The sequence below is a fragment of the Pleurodeles waltl genome, chromosome 2_2 (genome assembly GCF_031143425.1).
Source record: "Pleurodeles waltl isolate 20211129_DDA chromosome 2_2, aPleWal1.hap1.20221129, whole genome shotgun sequence".
Taxonomy (NCBI): domain Eukaryota; kingdom Metazoa; phylum Chordata; class Amphibia; order Caudata; family Salamandridae; genus Pleurodeles; species Pleurodeles waltl.
In genome coordinates this window covers 944,783,397-944,810,614 of record NC_090439.1, presented here as the reverse complement: position 1 = coordinate 944,810,614, position 27,218 = coordinate 944,783,397, and the positions used below count along the sequence as shown (strand labels likewise).

At 41.7% G+C, this 27,218-nt stretch overlaps 1 protein-coding gene across 1 annotated transcript in view; it reads left to right on the top strand.

The window, feature by feature from the left end:
- The window catches only part of CSMD3 (CUB and Sushi multiple domains 3), a 2,682,374-nt gene that overhangs the window by 1,091,892 nt on the left and 1,563,264 nt on the right, over positions 1 to 27,218 (top strand). Inside the window, exon 8 of the mRNA XM_069220640.1 lies at positions 23,285 to 23,372. Coding sequence (XP_069076741.1) covers positions 23,285 to 23,372 — 88 coding nt within the window. The remainder of the gene's footprint in view (positions 1 to 23,284; positions 23,373 to 27,218) is intronic.

Here is a 27,218-nt window from a genome sequence, read left to right as displayed (position 1 = left end):
TATGGGGGTTAGGGTCTCTGAGCTCACAATTTAAAGCTTTTAGTGAAGTTGGTCTTTAGATTGTGTTTGTGTTTAGAAAGTATGCATTTTCTTGCTTAAACCATTCTGTGACTCTGCATGTTTGTGGATTCCCTGTCTGGGTCAGTTTGAGAGTTGGGCTGTTTGCCACTCTCTCTCGACAGTGCCAAAAAAGGGTGTGGGTATAGCCTGCATATCTTGATAACCCATCTGTGCTAGGAGAGAGGGGGGAGGAGCAGTCACTTACACCTGAAAGGGCTGTGCCTGCCCTCACACAATGCAATCTCCACCCCCCTGGTGTGTGTCTGGGGCCTGGCCTGGGCAGGGCATGATCTTGAAAACAACAGAGACTTCACTTTGAAGTAGGCCTATTTGAAAGGCAGAAAGGGGTATAAGAACAACCCCCAAAACCCCTGACAATTAGATCACTTCTGGAATCAAGAGGAACCTCTGCCAAGGAGAAGAGCTGAAGAGCTGAGGAGAAGTGCTGCCCTGCCTGTGACTGTGCTTTGTGGAGCTATCCTGCAGTTGCTGCTTCTGCCTGTAAAGGGAGACAAAGAATGGACTTTGTGGTATATTCCTGCTTGAGAAGAATCTCCTTGGGATTAGACTGAGCTTGCCCCCTGTTATGAAGTCTCAGGGCCATCAAAGACTTCCCCTATCAGCACCTGGACTCTCTGTTGAGACTCATATCCTGACAGCTGGTGCCCTATCCAGTCCCTGTGCCCGTTAAAGGAGAAGCTGGGAAACAAACAAGAAAACTGACTTCGGACGACTCTGTACCGACGTTGCTGCCATATCCCGTGATGCCGCCTGCAACCGACTCAGTGGTTCTCGCTGGAGTGCATTGACCCTTGCAGGCCCGACACCGCTGCAGTCCTGCCGAAGTCCACGACTCCGTGGAATTTGCCACACCACATCGTGACTGACACCACCCTAAGTGCACGTATTCAACGCTTTGCACCAACCCAGCCTCACCTCCACCGCTCTACAGCAAGGACCGACGCCTCTTTGTGAGGCCTGTGCTCCATTGCCCCGCAGCACAGGAACCAACACCGCCTCGGATCCAGCGATGCCGTGAGCCCCGACTTCGCGCACCGACTTGTTCTCACAGTTTACTAAGCTACTGTACCTGAGGGTCTGCGTTACTCCATACCCGGCGCCATTGGGATTTTTGGGAACAACCCCATCACGACACCGTGTTATCGCCTCATCTAAGCATTTTGTGTTTCTAACTGCTATTTTTGAGTTTAATCTTTAAAAGTTCATAACTTGTGTACGTCGGATTTTTGTCGTTTTGGTCTTGTTTTGTTTAAGTAAATATTGGCTATTTTTCTAAACCTGTGTTAAGTCATTTTGTGGTGTTTTTACTATATTATTGGGTGTGTTGGTACAAATACTGTACACCTGGAGTTAACTGAGGGTGATTCTCCTTTACCCTAACTAGAGTGAGGGTCCCTGCTTTGACAAGGGGTAACCTGACTGCCAACCAAAGGACCCCATTTTTAACAATAATCATATCTCCAAAGTAATCAAATATTTAGTAGTCAGTTCTTTTAATTAATTTGTACAATACTACAGGTCCAATCAGTCATAGTACTTGTTGCTATTGGAATAATTGAGTGTACACCTAAAAGAAAAGCATGTCACATCCATTGATCCTGTGTCTGAAGGCAAAGGGCTAGTTTCAAAATAAGCTCACCGTGAGTGTCTGTTTCATGCAGCTTGTCAAGTAAGCGAGTCGGGCAGCATGCTCTTGGCATTCTGCTTACACACCATAATGAGAATATTTGTAAGCAGTTGCTTGGATACTGTGCTGTTGCCACAGGAAGCATAAAAAGAGGACTTCGGAATTGTTTTTCGGTCAGGAAGATACGGTGACTGGTCTCCCATACTTTTTCACTTTGTGATAATAGAGGATAGTCAAGTGTGCTTTTTTTCTGTTGTCTGGGTCACAGATTGTGAATCTAACTCTTCTTTAAAGATACTGTTAATACAGTCTGTTCTGCAGAGGTACCCTACTCCGAGGTTACATATTGTTGAAGCACAAGATGAGGCCCCATTATGGGGTTTTCTAATGTGGCAGCTGAGGAGAAAACATCCAAAGTCTCTGAACTATTAACAACAATCTTCAACCATCAAAAAGCATGATATGTTTGGTTAGCTAATTCCTTTTCCTCCCTGGGATTTGGTAATATATTGCTTTAACTTCTTTAGCAAATTATTTATTTTCATATTTAAGTTGATTGCACATGAAATTAGTCAGATTTGCTTCCATCTGACTAATTTCATTCCATGACTTTCTTCAGGACACAACTACTCCTATGTAGAAGTTGTAGAACACAATTATACAATGTAGAATTGTTGGAAAATGGGTTATTGGTAGGGCAGGTAGGTACCTACACCTAGCAACAAGCCACTAACCTCCACATAGGTACAGTTAGGTCTCAGTAAATTAATCCCAGCTCAACCCTTGGTAGCTTGGCAACGAGCGTCAAGGCTTAATTTAGGAGACAAAGTGTAAAGCATTCAAATATCACAAAACAGTAATTAAATAAAACACAGGAAACAGTTTAAAAATCCAAAACCAATTTATAAAAATAGTTTATATTTTTATCTTTAAAATGACACAAAAACGATTAAAATCGGTTCAGGGGAACCGGAGATATGAATTTTTAAAGAATTATTACTTTTCTAGCGCTTAGAAACAAAAAGCGCCAATCGGGTCATCTGGTTGCACCTCGACCGGGGCAAAGTCAAACTTTCAGGCCGACCGCGATGGAGCCCTGCTCGGCTACAGGTCGCAGGAGGCCTCGGTTAAAAAGTTACCTTCTGACTTAGTCTTTATTTTGAAGTTTTTCTTCACCGGGACTAACCTGCCAGTTGAATCCGACCTCCTGGAGCCCTTTTCCGGATACGCGATGTGGGTTTCCTCGGTGGAGACTTTTACCTTCGGACTTAGTCGTTTTTTCGAGATGAAAATCCTTTGACCGGGGTAAACCTGGATCTTGATCCGACGTCCATGGAGCCCTTCTCGGATACGATGGCTGGGAGGTCCCGGTCAACTTTTTACGTTCGGACTTAGTCTCTTTTTTGGATGTTTTTCTTTACCGGGACGAACCACGAAGTCAGGCCGGGTTGCGGTTGAGGCAAGCCGGCTAGAATTTCCGCGGCGGGTCGGTCCCTCTCTGGAGCTTTTTTCCAAAAATTCTCAAATCTTTTCCAAACTTCTGGGGCTTCACCCAGATGTTCTTTTAAGGTTCTTTTGGGGTCCACAGCTCACCCCAAGGGTCCAGAAGTTCTGTGATGGTCCTTGGGGGGTGCGGACTTCAACTCCCAGAATGCACCTGGCGCAAACTCCTTTTTGGCCACTGAACAGTGGTCAGCTGGTCGCTTTCTTCAGGAGTTGGTGCAGGGGACTCTGGTTTAGCAATTTTTCACCTGTAGCAAACAGGGAGTCCCTCCTTGAACCAGTTGAAGCCAGGCAAAGTCCTTCTTGTGGTGAAGCCCAAGTGTGCAGCTGGTGCAGTCCTTCTGAGTGCAGGGTCCAGGTGCAGGCCAGGGGTCCAGCAGGGCAGTCCTTCTTCTTCTTTAGTTCCTTTCTTGTTGAATTCTGGAGGGGATCTGAGGTGTGGGTGCAGGTCTGCAAGTTTTATCCTTGCTTCTGGGTGAAAAGCAGGGGGGCCCTGGTTCTCCAATCAGGAACAGGGTCGTCCCCCTGTGATGACCACTTCCTGGGAAGTGTGGCAAAAATCCATCCCAGAAGGCAACAGTCTCTAAAAATCCAACATGGATGAATCTGATTTTTGGAGGTTACATCTGGCTGAGCCCACCCACTGGTGTGGCTAAAAATCATAAACACACCCCTCTCCTGCCCTCTCCTAATCTAATCAAGGGGGCACCTAATTGTCTGGGGTTGCAGGATGTGGGGGTGTTGTTGGGTGCTTCAAATGTCCTTCTCTGCCTTTGAAGACCAGTTTGGCCGCCCTCCCCCTTCCTGCCTCACCATCTGCTGAGGGGAGATTTCTCTCCCCCAAGCACATTCCTTTGTGTGAAGTCAGGCCACTTCACACCTCATCAAGGTAGCCTGGCAGAAGCTGCTGCAGGCTGGCCAATCAGAGCACAGCAGCAAAAACAATGCAGAGCTGAAATTGGCAACTTTTTAGGTAAAGTCTAAACTTTTTACCTGGACAAGTTATATTAAATCCCACAACTGGAAGTTGTGGGATTTATTACAACAATCAATTTGATACCAATTTCTTGGTATGTAACATTTAAGGAGACTTTAAAATTTAAAATAAAGTCTGCCCATTCTAGCCTATGAAGGCCATTTACTTCCATGAGGGAAAAACGAATGTGGCTGTTTTTACCTCACCAGGGCTTATAAATCTATTTTTATAAAGTCCCTGCTTATAGTTACATGGCACCCAGCCCTAGGGGCACATAGGGCACACCTTAGGGGTGACTTATATGTAAAAATAAGGTAGTTTAAGACTTTGGAAGTACCTTTAATTCCAAAGTCGAATTTGCATATAACTTTAATTTAAAAGCAGACAGCAAGGCAGGCCTGCTTTTAAAATGACACTGGGCACCTCAGCAGTGCACCTAGGTGTGCACCACCTATGCTGTGGTCCCTAAACCTACATGCCCTACCATATACTAGGGACTTATAGGTAGGTTAACTTAGCCAATTATAATTAGCCTAATTTGCATATTGATTTTACACAGAGCACAGGCCCTGGGACTGGTTAGCAGTACCCAGGGCACCTTCAGAGTCAGGAAAACACCAGCATAAAGTGGAAAATGGGGGCAAAAAGTAAGGGGGCCTCTGCAATCAGCCCTGTTTTCCCACAAGAATTACTTGAGAAACTGAACTGTAAAATCACATTCTGAACATCAGTTTAAAAGTGGGTGTGGGGGCACGTGAAAAATTGGAATGTTTGAAAGCGGTGAAACCTTGCTTAAGCACTAGCCACACTCCTGGTCAGGGTGAACCACTAAACAGCACTAAATTAGCCTTTGCTTAACCTTCTGATAACTTGGCACAAAAGCAGTCAGTCTGAACTTGGAGGCAAATTGTAAGTATTTATGCAGTACACAAACAGCAGTCAAGTGAAAATACAACACAAGAAAAATCCCACACCAATCTAGAAACAGAGTACATTTTAATAAATTATTTGATCTCAAAATAACAAAACATCAAATCAATAGAATTGATGTACAATTTTAATACTCAGAAAAAATAGTTCCTAAAAGGAGAAAGCGTCATCTGTGGTTATCTAGTTGGGCAGGACCGGGATAAACTCACAAGTTCAAAGCAACCACAGTGTAGTGCTGGTCACATACAGGGACCATTTTATGCCCTCTGAGAATTGTACCTTATGTAGTTGATGTAGTGCATTGCTCGATGTAGCAGCGCTTCCAAGGAGAGATACTGGGTCCTGCGCTGAGTTGTTGCACTGCATCGGTTCTAATGAGGAGCTGCAAGGGCTGCTTCGGGTTGCATCCGGCTGCATTGGTTCTGGCAGGAATTATAGCTGGGAGAGCACCATTATTCCCACTCCCAAGAGTCCAGCCTTGGGGAGGCACCACTTGGGGGGTTAAGACTCACAGCAGGTAGAGGTTCAAGATATTTGGAGCCTTTTCTGTCACAGAGGCCCTTGGATTCATTCTGGTGGTCCTGGGCTTAAGATGCAGGTCCAGGCATTCTTACTCAGACAGCAGGACAGCAGAGGGGCAGAACAGCAAAGCAGTCCTTCTTCTCAGTCTTCCACAGGTCCAGAAGTGATCTGAAGAGTGTTTCAGAGGGTCCAATATTTATACATGGTGCCCACTTTGAAGTGGGAGAAGCTTCTGGAGTTTGCACCTTACTGGGGTATCTGTAATTTCCTGTCTCATTGGCCTGGTGCCAGTCTGTCTTGGGGCAAAATAGGGTAGGGTGAAATCCTTTGTGTGCGAGCTGAGCCTGTGCTTTTGAAGTTCAAGTGTGGTAGGTGACAGCTCTGCCTCCTATCTGATCAGAGATGAACCATTCTGCCAACACCCAGACCCTCTATTGTACTGCTGGCTGGCAGGAATACACAAAGGCCAACTCTCATGTGACTTAGGAATAGGTTGCAGGCGCCAAATAAGTTTGGACAGGAAAATGCCAACTTTCTAACAATGGCATTTTCAGAATTGTGACTTTAAATTCAATATGGCATTTAAAGAGGACTTTAAATTACAATTCTACCGGCACAAAACGTGACTTTCCTGCTTGCTTCCAGTCAAAAGTTAGCACCTATTAAATGTAATAAGGTAACCTAAACCTATGTAGTCCTCATAGTAGTGAAAAACAAATTTGTTATTTGTTCTCCACCAAAACATGTAAAACATAAAAGTACATGTCCAACTGTTTAATCGCTCTGCTTTCGTGTTACCAAAGATATACTCTCCTATTCAGTTATTTTTAGGGTTGACACACAAGCGCTCTGGCCTGCTATAATCTTTCTGTGGGCTTTCAATCATGCTCACTCTTGCTATTCATTCTTTATTGTGGTTGTCTTAAATGTTTCATTTTTATCGTGCACTAATGGACTGTTTAGGGCCTATCTTAGGGGTGATATATGTAATAAAAACAGAGTTTTATACCTATAAAGGGGAAAATATTGCCATGAGGAACTAGCAGTTTAAAACTGCAGGCAGGCTGGAATGACAGGCCTGAGACGTTTTATAGGGCTACTTAAGTGGGGGACCCAATGAGTAGCAGTTAACAGAGTAACAGTTAAGTTACAGGCCCTGGGTTTATGGAATACCACCTTACTAAAGACTTAAAAATAAATTAAATATGTCAATCAGGTGTAAGCGATGTTTACCATGCTTTAGGGAGTGAGCATTGGTTGGCAGTATTATAGTGCTCAGAATCCTAAGACCAAGATGGCAAATTCAGAAAAAAAAGAGGATGAAGGCAAAAGGTCTGAGGGATTGCCCTGCAAGGAAGATCAAGTCCAACAGGACTGAACTATCGGTTCCACTAACTACAGACTTCTACTTATATAATTGTTTTAATGTTTGTTTATGTTGCCTGATTTGCTTTATTTCACAAAAAAAGGAACATATGTCAAGGTTCTGTACCATTTTTGTACATTGCTACCTTGTAGGCCGCTCTGCTTTCGTGTTACCAAAGATATACTCTCCTATTCTGTTATTTTTAGGGTTGACACACAAGCACTCTGGCCTTCTATAATCTTTCTGTGGGCTTTCAATCATGCTCACTCTTGCTATTCATATTGTGGTTGTCTTAAATGTTTCATTTTTATTTGTGCATTTTGTGAAATGTCCCTCCTTTGTGTGCTGAGTTCCCTCCCAGGAGATTTCACCAAGTGAACATCACACTACGTCATGATTCCTCCTGTTACAGTGCATGATGGCCCCTCCTCTGGTTTCGGTGGGTTCGCCTTTCATCTCAGCTGCGATCCTTTCTATACATTCACGCAGGGAGCCAATAATTCTTGAGCTCACGGCCATGGCTGCCGTCGCGCTTTGAACTGACATGCTTCCGTCAACTATTTTACTTTTCGTTTTCAATTTATGTCCAAAGAAAAGTCCAGTTAGGAGTTTACAACAGTAGTAGTTCTAACTCGAGCAAACGCGAGAACCGTTGCATTGCAAATGCTTGTTATATATGGCATCTCTATCCTAAATGAACCTGTTACAATCTGTGATAGAGACCAAGCCTCTATCTATTTTCTTATATATGAAAGTAGTGAAATACATTATAATCTATACAAAATGTTGTGTAAAACACCTAGGCCCTTTTTTCAGTTTGTGAAAGTAGACAGCTAGTAAAATGATGGATATTTCATTAACATTTGGACTTCTTACACTGTAAAAGTTAGAAAACCTATGAGTAAGCTGCTTGAAATTCCTTAGAATGTTTTCTGTAATTGAATATACAATATACAACTTCATAACTAATTTCCCTTGTTTGTGTTGTGCCAGTGAATTAATTGACTGTGGAAAAACAAAAATTGGCTTGCAATTCTACAATTTGATGTTCGGGTAAATACATTTTTATGTTCACAAAAATCATAGCCAGCCTGAAGACTTTCACATATTCTAATCTTTTGGCTGCTTGTCTGGCCTTTCGTGAGTCCAATACAGCAGAAATACATGTGGATCCTTGTAGCAGTGTGGACAGAATTATCCTTTTCTGCAAGGTCATCCCTGATTTCTCTGCCTTTTTCTGGGACCTATTAATGGCTGATTTTAGGACTATGTGCACTTTCACAATGCAGTTCAGTGCCACGTTCTTTGTGCTCTGGCCGTAAATGCTATTGGCAACATTGGATTCACACAATTTCTATATGTAACTTTCCTAAAAGTTCATAGTAAATACCTAAAGACATCTCTAACTGGAGTAAATTACCCTATGTAGTAGGGATTAGCTAGTTTAGCTGAGAAAGTTAGTGGTGGGCAAAACAAAGGAGAGCCTTGGCACTACCCACTTTGACACTGAGATGTCAAATGAGTTTTTCATTTTCATCCCCAAAGGCCTCCTAGATCCCTTGGCACCAATCCCAGTGGGCGGGAAAGTTTGGACTCTGCTTCTAAATAGGGGAGTGGTTTTGGATAGAACAAGTGATAGTCCTGTTGGATGAGGGGTTCAGATATATTAGTTTGAGAACATATGGGCATTTTTATGGTAAGGCAAAGAGGAGGCGCTGCAAAAGGAGGTGCCATCACAGGATATGACTTAGACCTCATCATTACCTCCTTTAAATATTGGACCTGAGAAGTATACTTCTGATGATGCCGGCCTGCTCGTAGAAAGAATATATATGACGAATCCCCTGCTAGCAAGGGATTTGAACTGCTCTCCGATAGTCAGGTTGTAGACCTCCTGTTTGCCTGTTTGACATAAAAAAGAAAAGGACTCATTGCTCTAACAAGACCAATGTACCCACAAATGACGGGACCCTGCAGGAGCCCTGGCTGGTGAGAGTCCTTGTGATTAGAAGACTGCCTTTTGACATGGGGACATCAGCCATGACCGAAAGGAAGTTTCCCAGCAAAAGGAGAGAAGTGGGACTTAGAAATTCTTTGATATCCAGAAGCAAAGTGCTGAGGTATTATTAGGGAGGTAGCACCCTAAGTGGGCTACAGAACTAGGTTTGTCCCCCTCAGTGACTTAGGCCAAAGGAAGAACATGAACCAGAGTGAGACAGCAAATTCACACCAACAATAATGCAATCTTAAGGCTGCAAAATTCTGCTTTGTCCTGCTCAGAGCTTTTTGTGCAAATAGCAGTGGCTTCAGCAGGAGCTCAATGTTGACATATCCAACTTCAAGAAATCCTCAACAAATACAGTCTTGGCATTTCCTCTGCAGGAGAATTAAGACTTCTCAAAAACAGACAAAAGTAGAAGATAAAATCTTTAACAATGAAAACACGCTTGATGTATCCAACCTCCACCCTATCATAGTCTGCCTGAAATCACTTGTAGATCTAAGTCAGTCAAGAACTGTTGTTTTTGTTTCACTAATGCTTTACCTGTTCTACCACTTTTTACATTCAGTCTTTAATCATTAATATCTGTGGTTCCCCTTACCAGATTGAACAATGTATATGTCTTCTTATTCAGTGGATATTTCTCTGTTTTTTTCTAATTGGTCTGAGTCCGGGACCTGCCATTTTGATGAAAATGAGATGGCAGCTAGAACAGCTGTGGCTGAGATAGAGCTCTACTAATTCTTATATGCAACGTTTAAGGATGGATATTAAAGCTTAAGACAACAGATGGCCTATATGTCACTAATGTACATTTCACTGTGGGTCTTTTCTGCAAACCAGGACCAAAACTTTGAATGATCTCCTATATTTGCTGAGCATCAATGTAGTTACTAAATTTATTTCTACAGATGGAGTTCAAGAAGGCGGCAAATTGCCATTTCACGTCAACATTGTTGGCATCATTTAATATGTAAGCAGCATTTAACTCTTCCAGTTATTAGCAGATCACATTGATTTTAGGATGTTAAATGGACCAGGAAATATTCAGAATGGCTTTGGAAATGGGCACTATGTAAAATATCTAGATATCATGATTTAAGACTTTAGAGATAGAAGATATAGGGGGTCATTACGACCCCGGCTGTCAGCGATAATGTGGCGGTAGTACTGCCAACAGGCTGGCGGTACTTACCACCACATTATGACTTTGGCAGGTTGGCTGAAGCCAACCTGCCAATGTACCACTGCAACCACCATGGCGGTAGCAGCCGGCGGGCTGGAGATATCCACCTCCAGCCTGACGGCCGCCATTGTGCCACCCCACATACGGTCATGGTTTTTGTGGCCTTCGTAACGCCATGAAAACCATGGCAGTACGCCCTATCAGTGACAGGGAACTTGACAGGGAACTTGTTCCCTGTCACTGATAGGTGTCCCCTACTCCCTACCTTTCCATAGATCCCCCCACCCCCTACCTTTCCATACCTGATTAAAATAAAATATTAATTTCCCATGTTGACTTGCATGCATCAAAATGTTCTTATGGAGAATCTAGCCTTTATGCAATCAGATCCCTTAATGTCTTGCATAGACTGCTCCCTTTTAAAAAAAATCTGAATTGATTCAGGAAAAATACTGATGTTGAGCATAAACCTTCTAGGTACCTCAACTGGAACTATCTTAGTGGAGGATTGAGGTGTAACATCTCATCCTCTGTTGAGTACAGTGCCAATTTCTAAGAACTCATCCTAACAGCAACCAACACCTGCGTATAGTTGCCTAGTTGTGGTTAAGCCTTGTGATCTGCCAATTCAGTCCAGGTTAGTTACTTACTAAGGGGGTAATTAATAGTTTGGTGGGTGGAAAAGGCCTCCTTACTAACTCTCGTGGTCAGGTGGCCGCCATTGTGGCCACCTCCCCGCGGGCCCCATTAGGAGTACCCCACTGTGTTGGTGGGCAGAAATGGTGGTTTTGCTTGCTGGCCCAGCAGGGAACAGCCCACAACATTGATGACAGCTCATAATTGAGGTGGCGGCAATGTTGCGGTGCGTAGGGTGCAACAACACCCGTCGCGCTACAATGAAAAATGCGACAGGGATGTCCATGGGGGCACCTGCACTGCCCATGCCAAGTGCATGAACATTGCAGGGGCCCCCTGCACCCTGTCTCCTCTAACTTTTACATGGCAGGGCACCCGCCTTGTAAAAGCTGGTGGGGGGTTGTAGTCCCCAGGGTGGCGCTGCATGCAGTGCTGCCCTGGCAGATTACGACCGCCAGCCCCGCCAGTCCCTCCAGTGGAGGGGAACTGGCAGTTCTGGGGGTCCGACCGTGGCCCAACTGCCAGGGTCATAATGTGGCAGTCTGACCACCTCAAAAGCGGTCGGACCACCGCTTTTGCAGTGGTCAGACCGCAACCACGGCCCTGGTGGCCAGAAGACCGCTAGGGATGTAATTAGGGCCTAAATGTGTGTGTTTCTGTTTGTCCTTATATTGTTTTAATTTTTTAACCAATGTTAACTGAACCCAGTGTCAAACAGGATAACTCAGAAAGCATCCTGCCAGAATAAACATGAGAGTAGGGTAACAATGGACCATATCAAGGAAAATGACTTCACTCACCATATGTAGAGTCTTTATCATATGTGGATATTAACTTCTGACATAGTCAGGACAGACATTTCTAACCCCAGTACTTCTATATTTTGTCACATGTTATCTGGATTCAAATCAGGTGTCATCCCCGGATGGCCAAGGATAGGCCTTCTGAATTCAAATTGTATACAAAAGCACAAGTAAGGTAGTCTCTCTGCTTTGAAAACTTAAGTCTGGTATTGTAAAGGACCAATGTATCCACTGCAGGGTTGTGTGTTTTACTCATTGGTGAACACTTCGAATTCCAGCAGGTGCAGTGAGCCTTTCATCCTGCTAAGGCTGCCAAAATTAACACAATTCAATTACGTAACCATACTCTGCTGAGGGCACATGTGAACCATCTGGTGCCTTCTCCTTTACTGTTGGGGCATCATGCACTCATGTATTTTTCACATTAGCAAATTCTGTTTGCAAGCCTGTATGATCTTTTCTGTGTGATTACTCTTCATGATTCTGTCTAATTCATTTAATCATATTCCTTTAGCACCACATGAACTGCAAAACATATGTTGTTACAGCCCTGCCTAGAAACTACAAAAACTACATGTGTCACTTCCTTAAATAAGCTCATCCTTGTGATCACAGTCTTGATTTTAAATCCATTCAAATGGTTACAAAAATATTTGCCCTCTCTAAATCTAGCAGGAGATTTCTTTATTTTTCATGTAAAAAGTGCAATGAGCGGGCTCTCTTTCGGCTCTGCTCCATCCCCTTTATTGTCACAATCCAAATAGTGAACTGATTTGCAGCTACACTGCATTATTCCTCCTTCTGAGAAACAAGATAGTTAAATAACAGTTGAGGTAGGTTGCAGTCTTGAAATCAGAGATCCCGAAAGTCCAAACTATGTGACCCATCAAAGATACACTGGATACTTTGAGATATATCTGCCTCTTTCTTGGTAACTAATAATTATAAGAATGCAAATACCTGGACAGGTCCAAAAAATTCCCATGAAACTAAAATATTTGCTTAAATAAATTGCTATAATGATGTGGGAATTTTGATGCAAAGGTAACAAATATAGCATATACAGTTTGCAATACTTATTGATTAAGCATATTTTAACACCATGATGGAAATTAATTGTATCCTAAATTCAGCTACAAGAGGACAGCAGTAAAAAAAATGTTGGCACCTAAAGAAAACAATAAGTCCTTTTCAAAAGAAGGAAACATTTATGATACAAATTACCCTGGTAAAATGTCTAAACACTCAAGACTGGATGCACAAAGACCTGTCCAAAGATTGAAGATGCAGGAGGGTTTCACTAAAATTTGATTTAGGTCTAGAGCAAAATGTCACGTATCCAAATCATTATTTTGATTTCTCTGTATGAGCACTGGCTTCCTATCTCAGCTGGCCTCTGCACTTTTTAGGCACAGGGTGTAGGTTTCATTGGAGCTCATAGGAAAATGTCCATATTTGATAGGCTGACTGGTTGTTGTCAGGCTGCCACAACTCTCTCTAGGATCTTTTGCCTTCTGCAGTCGTAGCAGAAAGAAGTTCCTCTGAATGGCTTTAATTACGGGACCCATTTATTCTTGGAGAACAGGAAACGTTAAGCATCAATATAATATACAGCAGTTTTCTGTTTCCAGAGATTCAGAACACACTAGACAACAGCTCTTTGTAGCCCACCTCTTCCAGGCAGACTGAAATTCTTCAGTGTGAAAGCAGTGCAACCTCATTTCTTTTTCTGCTCGAGTTATCTGCTGGATTTGTGTCAATCAGGGAAGTGTAAAGAGTGACATCAATTTACAAGAAGTGACGGTCTGTAAGTGAATCAGATCAAAATATCCATGCTTTTCCCTCACACGTAGCCATACTTAATGCCTGTTCCTAGGATGTGCTTTTAGTCAAATGCTGTATATATCCACTTTCACTACAGACTCCATACATGGCTAATTTCTGCTCCACTTTCTCCTTCATCAAACATAGGTCTGCCCGGTTTCTGCAATCAAGAATCAAACATTGTCCACCACAAGCCCCAATTTCCTCTCGTCCCTGTGTGTGTTTAGGACACATCTAGGATAACTTTTCCAGATGAAACATAGCACTCATTTGTAAGACGTGACCCGGAATGCTGGGGACCATTTCCCTTCTTTTTCTGGACCTATTCAGTCGTCCTTGCTTTAGTGGCTACTTGCTCTGTCAGGCTGGAGGGTAGGTTTGAATGATAATATGCAACCCAAGAATGTGAATGCAGTTGAGCGCCAGTCAACCATATTCATTAATTATAAAAATGAATGAAGCATTGTAGTCCGTAAACAACATGATGAGCCTACTGCTATTTCATATTCTGGGAAAACCAAAATACTGGGAATTTAGATTTCAAAGAAATTTCCTTTTACACTTTAGTGAATAAGAATGTCAACCTATATTTTACACTTGAAAGCTTGTAATGTTTTTCCTACTAGATGTATGACCTTTTCACACACTTTATTGGGGCTTTTTGTATTCTTTATTTCATATGTTAGAAGGTTGTCACACAATAAAATCACTTGTATTTTCTCTGACGAAAACCTTGTCAGATAATCAAGATTCAAAAGGTGAGCCAATATTACTAGTTAAAGTAGACAAACTGTAGGTGTATATAAGCCCATTAAGTACTTTGGACATTTAAAGACATATCTCTGAAATAAGGGTATTTTTCTGGTAGGATGGAGAGGTGGTTTTGAGAAATTGACCTTATGTTTGTTTAGCTCATCTGGAAATATCAGTTTCAGGGGTGTAGCTTAGTCAGTGAAATTTGGAGGGTGTGAATCAAAAATTTTCCAACTAAAAACAGGGGACTGCAGGGTGGAGAGTCAGATGGCAAAGGTTTTCGATGGACTGTTTCCGTAAGCAACAGGGTCAGTACTGATTTGTTTTAGGTGGGCCTCTGTCTAGAGCGACACAGTGGGCTAAAAACAGTGGTTCAGAATGCTACTCGAGCAATTGCCACTCGTTTGTCTATGTGCAAACATTCATTAAACCACCTTTTGGGTGTTTGCTTGCAAGTAGTATGCCTGGATACCAGAGACAGACACAGCTTTCCAAGCCTACTACTACCAGTGTTGGTGAATTCTAAAAAATAAAAAAACTTGCACCCAGTCAAGGAGTACTTATATAGGTGCAGATGTACTACGTTTTCAGTCACTATATATATTTAAGTTTCCACCCCAAGAAATGAGCAAGTTGAAAGCTTTTATTGAAGTGAGAACAACAAGAAACTGAGAGACATATCACACCTTATTCAGGCCCTCAGTCCTAACTATGAATTCAAGAATGTGTTTGGGGGAGGAGGTGTTGCACTCCAAATACCACCCCATGAAGTAATGCCTTTGCCCATCCTACCTGAGTCTGGCAATTCTCCTGGGAACTCATGACTACAGTGATCTACAACACAATGATCTGGAGTCCTTGCCATGGACAGCATTTAGGGGTCACCAGGGATTGCAGCTGCAACCTCTGGCTTGCCCTTTATTACCCCTTGCACTGACTTTGCGACCCCTGGCCTCAGAGGTCGCAAAGTCAGGGCCTGCAACACAGGGGCCACTTGTCAGAATGGACGTCATTTGGAGCTCATTTTCCTGGTTTCCTGTCAAATTCGTTTAAGTACAACTAGTGAGTATTATTTTGCCCTATTAGTGTAATAGAAATGGAGTCTAATTTGCTGGAATATGACCTATCTGTCAACTAAGGTAAGTAAAAAAAATGTTTAAGTATATTGTAGGCATGCTTGCAGGTGAGTGTGTTTATGTGAGACAACGTGTGTGAATGCATGTATAAGCATGTGTGTTGGAGTCAAAGTAGGTCAAATGGTGTGTAATGTCACCTACTCTACACCTGGCATTTTTGTGAAGTGACAGCCATGCGTGGCTCCTCCCAGGCAGATGCAGCACTTACCTGGAAGTGCTCGCCCTGCTGGCACACTTCGCCCCGGTACTCGCAGCCAATCTTTTCATAGCGGGTGCAGCACTCGAAGGGGTATTGACTGACATGCATGCAGGCCGGTGGCAGGGCGGTGCACTCTGTGCAGGCCAGCCCCTCGAAGATGCAGTGATCCGAGTTCAGGAAGTATCACTTGCCTACGTAGTAGATGCTGCGATTGACCTCACAAGTGTTCACCAGGGCAACCAGCAAGATGCCATGCAGGCCTCTGGTCAGTAGGCTCAGCAGAGCGGCCAGTGCCCTGATGTCCCATGTCGAGGAGCTCATCAAAGGCCTGAAAAACAGAGTCAAAGAAACATTGGCCCCGATTATGACAATGGCAGTAAAAACTGCCTAGTGCCGTGGCAACGGCTGCCAAAAGACCGTCACCGCGGCTACCTTTCGTCCGCCATAATATGACCACAGTTGGATTTCCACCACAAGAAGGGTGGAAATCCGGCTGTGACCATACTGGCGGATGGCCTTAAGGTGGCGCTGCTACCACCAGCAGCACCACGGCAGTAGACTGTCAGCAGCTGTATTATTAAAAATAATACGGCCTGGTGGTGTTCTGCTGATGGGCGCTGCTGGCGGTAGCAGGGCCCCGTCCCGCCCCCTGCTTAAAGACCCCCTGGATCCAGGTAAGTCGGGTCTCCGAAAGGGGAGTGGGGTGGGGGATGGTGTGTGTGTGCATGTATGTGTTTGCATGCATGTATGAATGTGTGTGAGTGCGTGTATGAATGTGAGTGCGTGTGTAAATGTGTGTGAGTACGTGTATATATGGAAATGTGAATGTGTGTCTGCATGTATGTTTTGATGTGTGTGCAGTTGTGTGCATGAGTGGCTGAATACATGTGTGTATGTACGTGTGGATGCGTGTGTGTGTGAATGGGGGTGTGGATGTAGAGGGGTGGGAGGGTGTTTGGAGATGTTTGGGGGGGAGGGCATCCTATCAGTGACAGGGAAGGAAGGCTTTACGGAGGCCACAAAAACCATGGCAGTAGGCAGGATCATTATACAGCCGGCTGCACAATGGCAGCCGCTGGGCTGGGAATTCCTAATGTGGCAGTAAGTGCCGCCAGCTTGTTGGTGGTACTACCACCACATTTGCTCCGACCACCAGGGTCATAATGACCCCCATTGTCTGCTGAGTGATGCATGTAACACATAAGCACGAAAAGAGCAAATTCACATATGTGCTTCTAAGGAAGCCTATGTACATGTATTTCTGTCACACCAGTTAAAATACATGTTGTTAGAAATTGGGTCTTTGGGTGGCAGTCAGGTTACCCCCCGTCCAAGCAAGGACCCTCACTCTAGTTAGGGTAAAAGAGAATCACCCTCAGCTAACCCCTGCTTACCGCATCAGTAGCTTGGCACGAGCAGTAAGCTTAACTTCAGAGAGCAAGGAGTAAAGTATTTGTACCAACACACACAGTAACTTAATGAAAACACTACAAAATGACACAACACAGGTTTAGAAAAATAGAAAATATTTATCTAAACAAAACAAGACCAAAACGACAAAAATCCACAATACACAAGTCAAGTTATAACTAAAAATGCACAAAGAGTCTTCATGTAATTTTAAACACAACGCTAACGCTGTTAGCATGAGAATGTACCTTGGGTGCGTCAAAAATAACCCTGCACGGGCGAGTGTGCATCAAAAAGGACTTGTGATGCATCGATTTCACTCACGATTCAGACCTTGCGTCATTTCTCCTTTAGTTGGGTTGGCGTGCGTCATTTCTTCTCTCCGCAGGAGAGCGATGCGTCGATCCGGTCAGAACTCTCGGGTCCGGGCAGGCCATGCATTGTTTTTACATGCCCAGCGGTGTTTGCATCAAAAATTCAACCGCACAATGGTCCGAAAACCATGCAGCGCTGGTTGCGATCTCACCGGTCTCCGTCAGCAGTGCTGTGCATCATTTTCCCAGCTCCGGGTGATGATCTTCCGGTCGCGTTGCACGCGAGCGTCGATTTTCCTGCCGCAGATCAGAGTCGCATTAATCTTTTCCGTGCACGCCGGTCGGTGTGTGGATTTCTCACTCTTGGGCTGCCAGCTTCTCCTTTCAGGGTCCCAGGAACTGGATGGGGACCACTTGGCAGAGTAGGAGTCTCTCCAGAGACTCCAGGTACTGACAGAGAAAAGCCTTTGCTGTCCCTGAGACTTCAAACAACAGGAGGCAAGCTCTAAAATCAAGCCCTTGGAAAGTTCTTCACAAGAAGGAAAGCAACACAAAGTCCAGGCTTTGTTCTCTAGCACAGACAGAAGCAGCAAATGCAGGATAGCTCCACAAAGCACAGTCACAGGCAGGGCATCTCTTCTTCCTCAGCTCTTCTCCCGGCATAGGCTCCTCTTGGTTTCCAGAAGTGTTCTAAAGTCTGTGGTTTTGGGTGTCCTTCTTATACCCATTTTGCCCTTTGAAGTAGGCCTACTTCAAAGCTAAGTCTCTCTTGCTTGTAAAATCCTGCCTTGCCCAGGACAAGCCCCAGACACACACCAGGGGGTTGGAGACTGCATTGTGTGAGGGCAGGCACAGCCCTTTCAGGTGTGAGTGACCACTCCTCCCCTCCCACCTAGCACAGATGGCTCATCAGGAAATGCAGATGACACCCCAGCTCCCTTTGTGTCACTGTCTAGTGAGAGGTGCAACCAGCCCAACTCTCAAACTGACCCAGACAGGAAATACACAAAGAGGCAGAGTCACAGAAATGGTTTAAGTAAGAAAATGCCCACTTTCTAAAAGTGGCATTTTCAAACACACAATCTTAAAATCAACTTTACTAAAAGATGTATTTTTAAATTGTGAGCTCAGAGACCCCAAACTCCACATGGCTATCCGCTCCCAAAGGGAATCTACACTTTAATCAGATTTAAATATAGCCCCCATGTTAACTTATGAGAGGGACATGCCTTGCAACAGTGAAAAACAAATTTTGCAATATTTCACTGTCAGGACATATAAAACATATTACTATATGTCCTACCTTAACCATACACTGCATCCTGCCCTTGGGGGTGTCTTACATGTAAGAAAAGGGAAGGTTTAGGCCTTGCAAGTGGGTACACTTGCCCGGTCGAGTTTATGATTTAAAACTGCACACACAGACACTGCAGTGGCAGGTCTGAGACATGTTTACAGAGGTTCTAATGTGGGTGGCACAACCAGTTCTGCAGGCCCACCAGTAGCATGTGATTTACAGGCCGTGGGCACCTCTAGTGCACTGTACTAGGGACTTACTAGTAAATCAAATATGCCAATCATGGATAATCAATTAACCATTCAATTTACACTGAGAGCATATACACATTAGCACTGGTTAGCATTGGTAAAGTGCTCAGAGTTGAAAAGGCAACAGCAACAGGTCAGAAGAAATAGGAGGCAGGAGGCAAAAAGTTTGGGGATGACCCTACATAAGCAAGAAAGTCCAACACACCTCTTGCAAATTTTCTGTACTTCTCCAGATCTCTAGGATTACTACCTGTATGCCACAACTTTTCCTGCATGTTACTTTGTGCATGTCATGTTAACATTGGGACTTTCGGGCCTCTTTTAGACATGGATATCATTTAGGAGTCACTAGAGGTAGCAACCGCGAACTCCAGCTTGTCCTTAGTGACCTTGTCCTGGCCTCATAGGTGGCAAAAACAGCGCCTGGAACACAGTGGCAGCTCATGCTTATGGATGTCAGTTGGAGCTCCAATCATATTGCTTTCTCTCATTTTTTATTACACTAATAGTAAATAATCTTTCAATATTCATTATTAGTGTAGTAAAAATGGAGTACAATTAGTTGGAATATGACCTTCCGTGGCAGCTAAAAAAAGTTAAAAAGAAAATGCTTTTAAATGTGCCCACCTCCGGGTGACTGTGTGTTTACGTGAGAGACTGTGTGTGAGTGTGAATGCACGTTTTTGTGTAAGCGTGTATCTGTGTGTGAGTGTGTGTGTGTGTAAGGGAATTTGAAGATCAAAAGGTGTGTGATGTTACTTCCGCTACCTCTGGCATTTTGGTGAATCCATGTTCATGGTCCATGCCCTGAGGTGATTTATTTTAAATGTGTTTCCACTGCACACACTCGTCTTAGTCTCTGCTGCAAGAAGCCTTAATGGGAGAGTTGTCAAATTAGTGGTTAAAGTCAGCCCTTGCCTCTTATAAGTAATTTTGTTACATAACTGATGGCCCCGGAGTAATAAGCTCGAGTCGCAAACAGAGGTTGGTGCTCCAGCAAATTATTAGGGAAAGCTGGGCAAAGGGTCTGATTAGATCCTAAAAGTCAGTGAACAAGCTAAGCCATAAAAGTATATGTTGCAACAAACCTAATATGAAAATATGATAGTTTCTTCAAAATCTAAAAAGTGCATTTCTTTAACATACGTTAGTGTTCCACATTAGTACATCAGATCACATCAGTGAATAGACGGACATTTATTAAAAGTGATAATTTTAAAACATAAATGTAGAAGCATTAATTGTATGCCCTACCACGAAAATGCAATTTGTGAGCTACGAGACAGGTCCGTAGTCATGCAAAACCAAAGCATGGCCTAGATTCGTATTATAGATGGAGTTTTATTATAGTCTATCAAAACAAAAATAGGAGGTCCGGGTCCAGCGCACATCCTGAACTCGTATATTTATAAGTGCTCTCATATGTGATAATAGGGAAAAAAGAAGGCTCTGTGAAATAAAATGATTAACTATGATCATACATATTGGACGAGCAGCGAAGTCGTGATTGGTTCCAGGATATCTGGTTTCAGCCACAAGATGTATATTTGTCTCACTCTCTTTCCTGTTTTATATCAAAGGTCACTGTTATGTCTTTTATTCTTGGGGTATGGCCATCAAAACCGACACAGAAATATCACACTCACTAGACGATAAATAATTTATTTGGGGTGTGCCAGACCCCAAACACCCCCCTCCACCCTGGGTGTGTGCGTGCTTGCGCACAAACACACACACACACACACACACACACACACACACCCTCCCCCTCAAGGTACACCTCTGATCAGTTTGGCAAAATCAAAGCAAAATTATGATAACTCTCTTATGACCAGTTTGGTGATGTGTTGGCAAATTTCCTCTCAAACTAGGTTAAAGAATTCTACCTGAAATGCCCAAAAAGTATGTCAAGGATATGTCTTGTATTGAAAAGTCTACACAAAATTATGCATTCTGGCATAATGGCGTAATCTTCGTAATTTTGCATACATTTTCTTACTCAAATTTACCAAAATTACACCAGTCACAGTGAAGGAATTTACATTTTCTGATACCTAGTTTTTACTTCAAATTACCGTCCAGTTATGATTATCTTCTTCGTTCTTGGGACCAAAAGTTAAAATGTAGGCTGGATACTGGTTGTAATCTTGGGCAGGCAAGAGGAGATTGACATAGCCAGTTTGCCAATGGCTGAATGAGTGCTTGACTGTACATGAAGTTTCTCTTATACATGACTGGACATCATAGCCTCAATGTAAATATTGGTATTTACCTGGGGGTTACCTATCTAGGGGATAAAATAGTGCTGGTGATGTCAGGTGATACAAGACAGTGTACATCAAGAGGGAATTTACATCAGTTAGATTTTATATACCACCGTTGCATCAAAAATACTAAAATATTTAGGCAAACAGAGATTAACTAATTTAGGCTGAATCATATACTTTTTAGTGAAATGTTGAGGCTGGAAGTCAAACCCAAATCCCAGTCTCAAACGTTGGTAGTTTAGCCACTACACCTCAGGTTCTCCCCTTAATTCTGTAATTTAGGAAGGCATCTTTCTGAGGGTCATCATTAAACCATACTCTCTCCTAATTACATTATCATAGTGGCTAATTAAAGGATTGCACTTGTGGGGCAGAAAATGGGACTTGTGCCGATTGGGTGCAGGATCATGGAATGATGTGATGTGATGCTGCTCCAGAGCATGACTCCGGAAAATTCCAGAACTCAAATTACCTATGGCTCCTGCTGGATGGTGATATGTCTTCACAGTGATCTCTATCAGCTTGGTGTTCTCTGCCTCTAAGGAAATATCTGTGTGTGATGATCCCTTGTGGGAGTCAAGAATATTCTGGGAGCTTCAGAAGCAAGGAGAGATGTGAAGCACATACATTAAAGCTCTTACTAAATGTTTGAATGTTAACCATTTCAAATGGACTCCAGTAACAATAAGACACTATGATGGAATCTATACTTTCATGAAAAATGATCCTGACTAGAAGGTGACCTGGAACTGGATTTTTCTGCATTACAGCAGAACTGGAGTCGTCGTCTTGATAAATTCTTCATGCGCTCATGTTTTGTGTGTTTCTTTCAAGTCTGTAACACTTCTTTAGAGCTATTGGTACCTACAATCCTTGACCTATCGTCCTCCAGGATCTTTTTGAAGATTCATGTATCTCAGACATGAATTCATCCATTGATTGAAACTGGAGATTACTTTCTGCTTTGTGGTTTTATCTCCATTTTGAGACTTCTTTATGCACACAACTGCTTCCACATGTTTTTATGGGCAAAGTGACTCCTGAAGGTCATCCTCCTTATCTCAGACAGCCCAAGTTGTAAACATCATGTTTACTCCTGTGGCCATCCATGTCCATAAATCTTCAGTTCGCTTTGTGTAGCCCTATAATGATTGATGACTAGAGAGGAAATCCAGTCTTGCCATATTCTTCTGCTCCAACCCATGATGACAATGGCATCGTGGTTCGTGTAGGCAGTTCAGGAATATGTGCAGGGATATTAGCAAACCCAAGGTCTATGTAGCATGAATTACATTACTTATACTTTTGGCTGATTTCTGGCAGGGGAGTGGTGGTTCTGAATAGCTAACAGTTACCAATAACCCCTTTCTGTTACATATGTGTAAGGAATGAAATGGCCATTCTATTAGAAGACGAAGAGATAAAGCCATTTATCAGTGCAAACCAAAATTTATGCTGAAACAGGATACAACAGATCCTTTTCCTTTGGATTCTAGATTTGGTTGTTGTGTGAGGATGGAATGCATGAATCCAATTCAGAACAGTCCAAAAAGAGTAAATAATAAATAATTCACTATGTCAATGCTACTTTTCTCACGCTCTGAAGTGACCACTTGGCTATGATGTATGCTATAAAAATCCCAGTTAACTGCTGTCACCTACCATCTGTCAGAAAGCTAAACTTTTTTAACAAAGCCAAGGTTCCACTTGTCTTGTAGACCAGGATCCAAGACATCCTCCTATTAACACAACCTAAAACCCATCTTTAGCTTTAATTGAACATAAAATCAAATCTATTTTTAGTTGCCAGATAAAACACGACCAATTGAGCTCAATTAAGTATAATGTCACTGAGGCACCAGGAAAAATGGGTGAATCTCAAAAAAGGGCTCGCCTATCATTGTATGGAATTAGAAAAAAATGTAAATTATTTATGGTCTTTCAAACCCAATGATTGTAGTACGTTTTCTGATGTAACAAATTATCTTGGAAACATAATGGTATATAATTTGGGAGCTGGTGTGTCCAAAATGTTAGGAATTTTTATCATTTTTTTGATCCACTTATAACCTACTTTTGAGTTTTCTAATTTGTTTTTTAAGCAAATGATCTTAATCTGTCACATTGCAGCTATTATCATCACAATTGTGGTTCCAATTTTGGATAGCTTGAATCTAATTTTCATATTTCTATCCCTGCAGTGAATGAAGGAGGAATTAAACATGCATCCAATATGTGCCCAGATCCTGGGGAGCCTGAAAATGGAAAGCGTACTGGCTCTGATTTTAGGTATGATATTAACCCTGTTATTGTATGAATGTCATATTTGTCCTCTTTCCATTACACTACTGTTGTCTCATATGAACAAGTCAACAGAGAGTGCGAATTTGTTATACACATAGTATCTGCAAATTGTAACATGAAAAAGTTGCTTAATATTGTCTGCCATTTGAAAATTCTAGACTTTGCAAGTGAGTTTTAGATTAGCTATTTCAGAATTGTTGAAATATAACAAAAGTCAAACATTTGTTTTAGAATATATATTTATTTAAAATATTTGAAATAGTTTTCCATGTTGCATTCTTGTTTTTATCATGTGTAGCACCTTTATGTTGAATAGTTTACTTCGCTGTAAAAATAACTATATGCTGCATGTCTTTTTTTAATGAACAAAACCCTTTGTTTTATTCACACATTATATTTTTCAAATGTTGAATGCTCAGAGTCACTACATTTGGTTTTATGTAGTTTTTATTATATGAGCATAATCTTGAAAAGTACTGTATTATTGGGATACTCAGATATCATTCACCTAGCACACTGCACTTAATATAGTATGATCTGTGTGTTTTCTTAAAAGTGATTATTGATGAAATCTGTAGCTTCGCTGGTAATGGCTTTCAATGACTACAGGACAAGGTAGTTTCGTATTTGGGGTACTGAAAATGCAAATTGATTTTAGGAGAAAGAGCTTACCACACTGAGCTCTTCTACTGATTTCTAATGAAAGGAAATATTTTTTGCTTCTGTCCTAAATTTAAAAAACTGTACAATTAGGTGCATGGCCAGGCAGCACATGGAGATAATTGTATTACTAGTGCTGCATCGCATTACCTTTAAATCGTTCTGCTATCCTAATTGTTATTACCATGCCCTATAAATAGGGCATTTCCTGCATGTCTGACTATTTCTCCAGCTCCCATGGCTCAAGTGGACTTTCATGATGTGGAATTTGAATGAAAATATCACCTACCTAGACCTAACTATAGAATGAGCTTTGAAAATCAGCGATGGAGCTTGTGCGAGAAAGAGACAGGGGGGTGAACCCCATGGTTATTTCAAGAACTGTTTTAGAGAAACCTTACATAAGCTTCTACCACCATTGTACTGGGTAGAGCACCATTTGGATTATCACAGGTCATTGATAGGCCAGCAGTCTGAACCCAGTGGTCTGAAAACTGGTGAGGATCTGAGCTGGTAAGCCATACATTTCTTCATTTCCTCTCAGACATAACAAGGAGTTTAGCTTTCAGTTGCAAGACTTAGCAGTAGCAAATAAACTATGAGAAGAGACCATGATGGTTGAGAACTGCTTCTGAGAAAAAAAACATATTACTCACTTTCACTTTGTTCGTCCTTCTGGAAGCTTAAAATATGAGGTATATTTCAAAACAGTAACAACGATGCAACTCCGAATAATAAAATAAAGAACTGTCATTCTTATATTAAGATATAAATATCAGAATTACCTATCCCTGTAAGACTATAGCTTATGGTTCTTCCCTGGAAAATACATCTTGTAGAGCTTTATTTAAGGTTTGGCAGAGGTGGAAATTCACAAAAAATGTTGGAAACCTTGCCCACTGTACTTAAAGTGTCATTAATATCAAGGAACTCAATGCAGAAGAAGGTACTTTCTTTATTTGGTGAAAGCCCACATCTACCTAACTCTAAATAAGGCCCATGAAAAAAATCCAGAATTATAATGCATTGCCTGCTTTATGTAAGTAGCAATTCATCCAAGAAAGCTACTTAATAGGTACAGATTACCATTCCCTGTTAATGATGTATATCCTGTAGGATTCACCAGTGGATTGGAGATGAGTGTTGGCAGGCACATTTTGGTATGAAACGTATCACAACTTCTACCCAAATTGATGTGAAAAGACTCTAATGAAAGATCAGGGCAATCTCCAACAAATTGGGTATTTTATTGCTTCCAATAATTAATATATTTCCACCATTTATTATCAGAACCCGGAATGTAATTCAAAACCTCCTGGGGTTTCACCACAACATTGTTGGTGTTATAAGGAGATCAGAATGGATACATCAACACATAGTTTCTTCATTTGAGGCCAAGTAATGCCACGTGTAATATTACCAAAGTCTTGAAACTTACTTCTTTCTTGTTTAAACAGTCCACTTAATCATGAATTCTAATTTTCTTCATTGCTAATCCATCTTTCATTCTGCTAAGTGCATCCACTATCTGAGGTATTCAGCGTACCCTCTGTCTTTTCCTAATCAAGGTGACACATGCTCACTTCTTTTCCATGCAATTTTTACTCTTTTCCCCACTTCCGTAATGTTCCAATAAGTAGCTGGCATGTGCTTGGAAGTCTTCTGATTCTCTGCTTACTTTGCTCACTCAGCATTTTGCATAATGTCTTACCAAGTCTACAGTTTCACCACTCATTACACCTACTTCTGAGCTTTCTCATCAGATTTCTTCCCTCAAATGTCCTGTCTGTCCCTACATGTAGGACACTGCATTGCTTAGTGCTAACCAGGCAGCTAAATCTCTGGTACTCTTCTCAGAGATAAGACATCATGCATAACTCTGTGATAGAATATATGGTTTATTTTTCACTCCTTAACATGTTGAGTAGCTAGACAATGTTCTATATTTGATTATTGATACACAGGCTTCCAAAACTCCACAATGGTAGTCTTGTGCATTTGGGGACTAATCCACACCCAGATTGTGTTAGCTCAGTCTGCTCCACTCTGTTTCTAAAACCAAGATGGTCGCACATTACTTACAAGATAGTCAGAGTAGTCAGTATTTGCACATTGACAAGGCATCTTACAAGACATCCCTTTTAAAATGATGAGATAACGTTTCTGACACATGATTTGAAGGCTACTATGTGACCCTCTGAAAAAGAAAACATAGGGCCTGATTTAGCACTCATGAACAGGCTACTCTGCGACAACGTGATGGAAAGCCCATCTGCCGAAATATAAATCCCATAAAATATAATGGGAGTTAGATTTTGGAGGACAAGATAACTCTCACCTTTGTGATGGAGCAACCTGTCCATCGAGTTCTAAATTAGGCCCTTACAATACATGAACCTGTAAAGTTTTAAATGATTATATATATATATATATATATATATATGTATATATATATATATATATATATATACACACACACACATACATATGCACATATATATATATATACATATACATATAAATATATATATATTATGCTGTTTTTTTCATTCAAAACAGTGACATTTATCCATCTGAATATTTTGAATATATTGACTCTGATAGTTTTTTTTAAACCTTTCTATTCACTCGGACAAGCTGCTAGTTCCATAATGTGTGTGAAAACAAAACACAATAAAATTGAGCTTGGAGGAAGCCTTCATACTGTGTCCATTGTATGTTTCATTCTATTTTGTTTTAGAAGGCGGATAGAATTCTTACTTGGCCTTGACACGTATTCTCATTTGTATATCTTCCTTGACAGTCATTGTGTTGTCATCTTTGTGTTCATAAATGTCAATCTTAGCCTTGCTTCAATAATATATCCATGTTTTTCTCTTCATCAGTTTTTCTTCTCAAGTTCGACTTACTTTCTTTCAAATGTCACCTTGATAGCAAAGTTTTATATTATTTCTCAAACCTGACTTCTCTCTACTGGAATGTTTCTAAAACATTTGTTAGCATTGTCCCACATATATTCACAATATTCTGTTCTGTTCATTTTCCACTTGCTTTATTTAAGTAGATGATTGCCACCTAAGAGTATTGCATTTTTACAAGTCTGTAATATTTCTTTACTGATCGTTAATTGTTTTAAATAAAAAATAAAAAAATGATATAGGAGCTAATTTA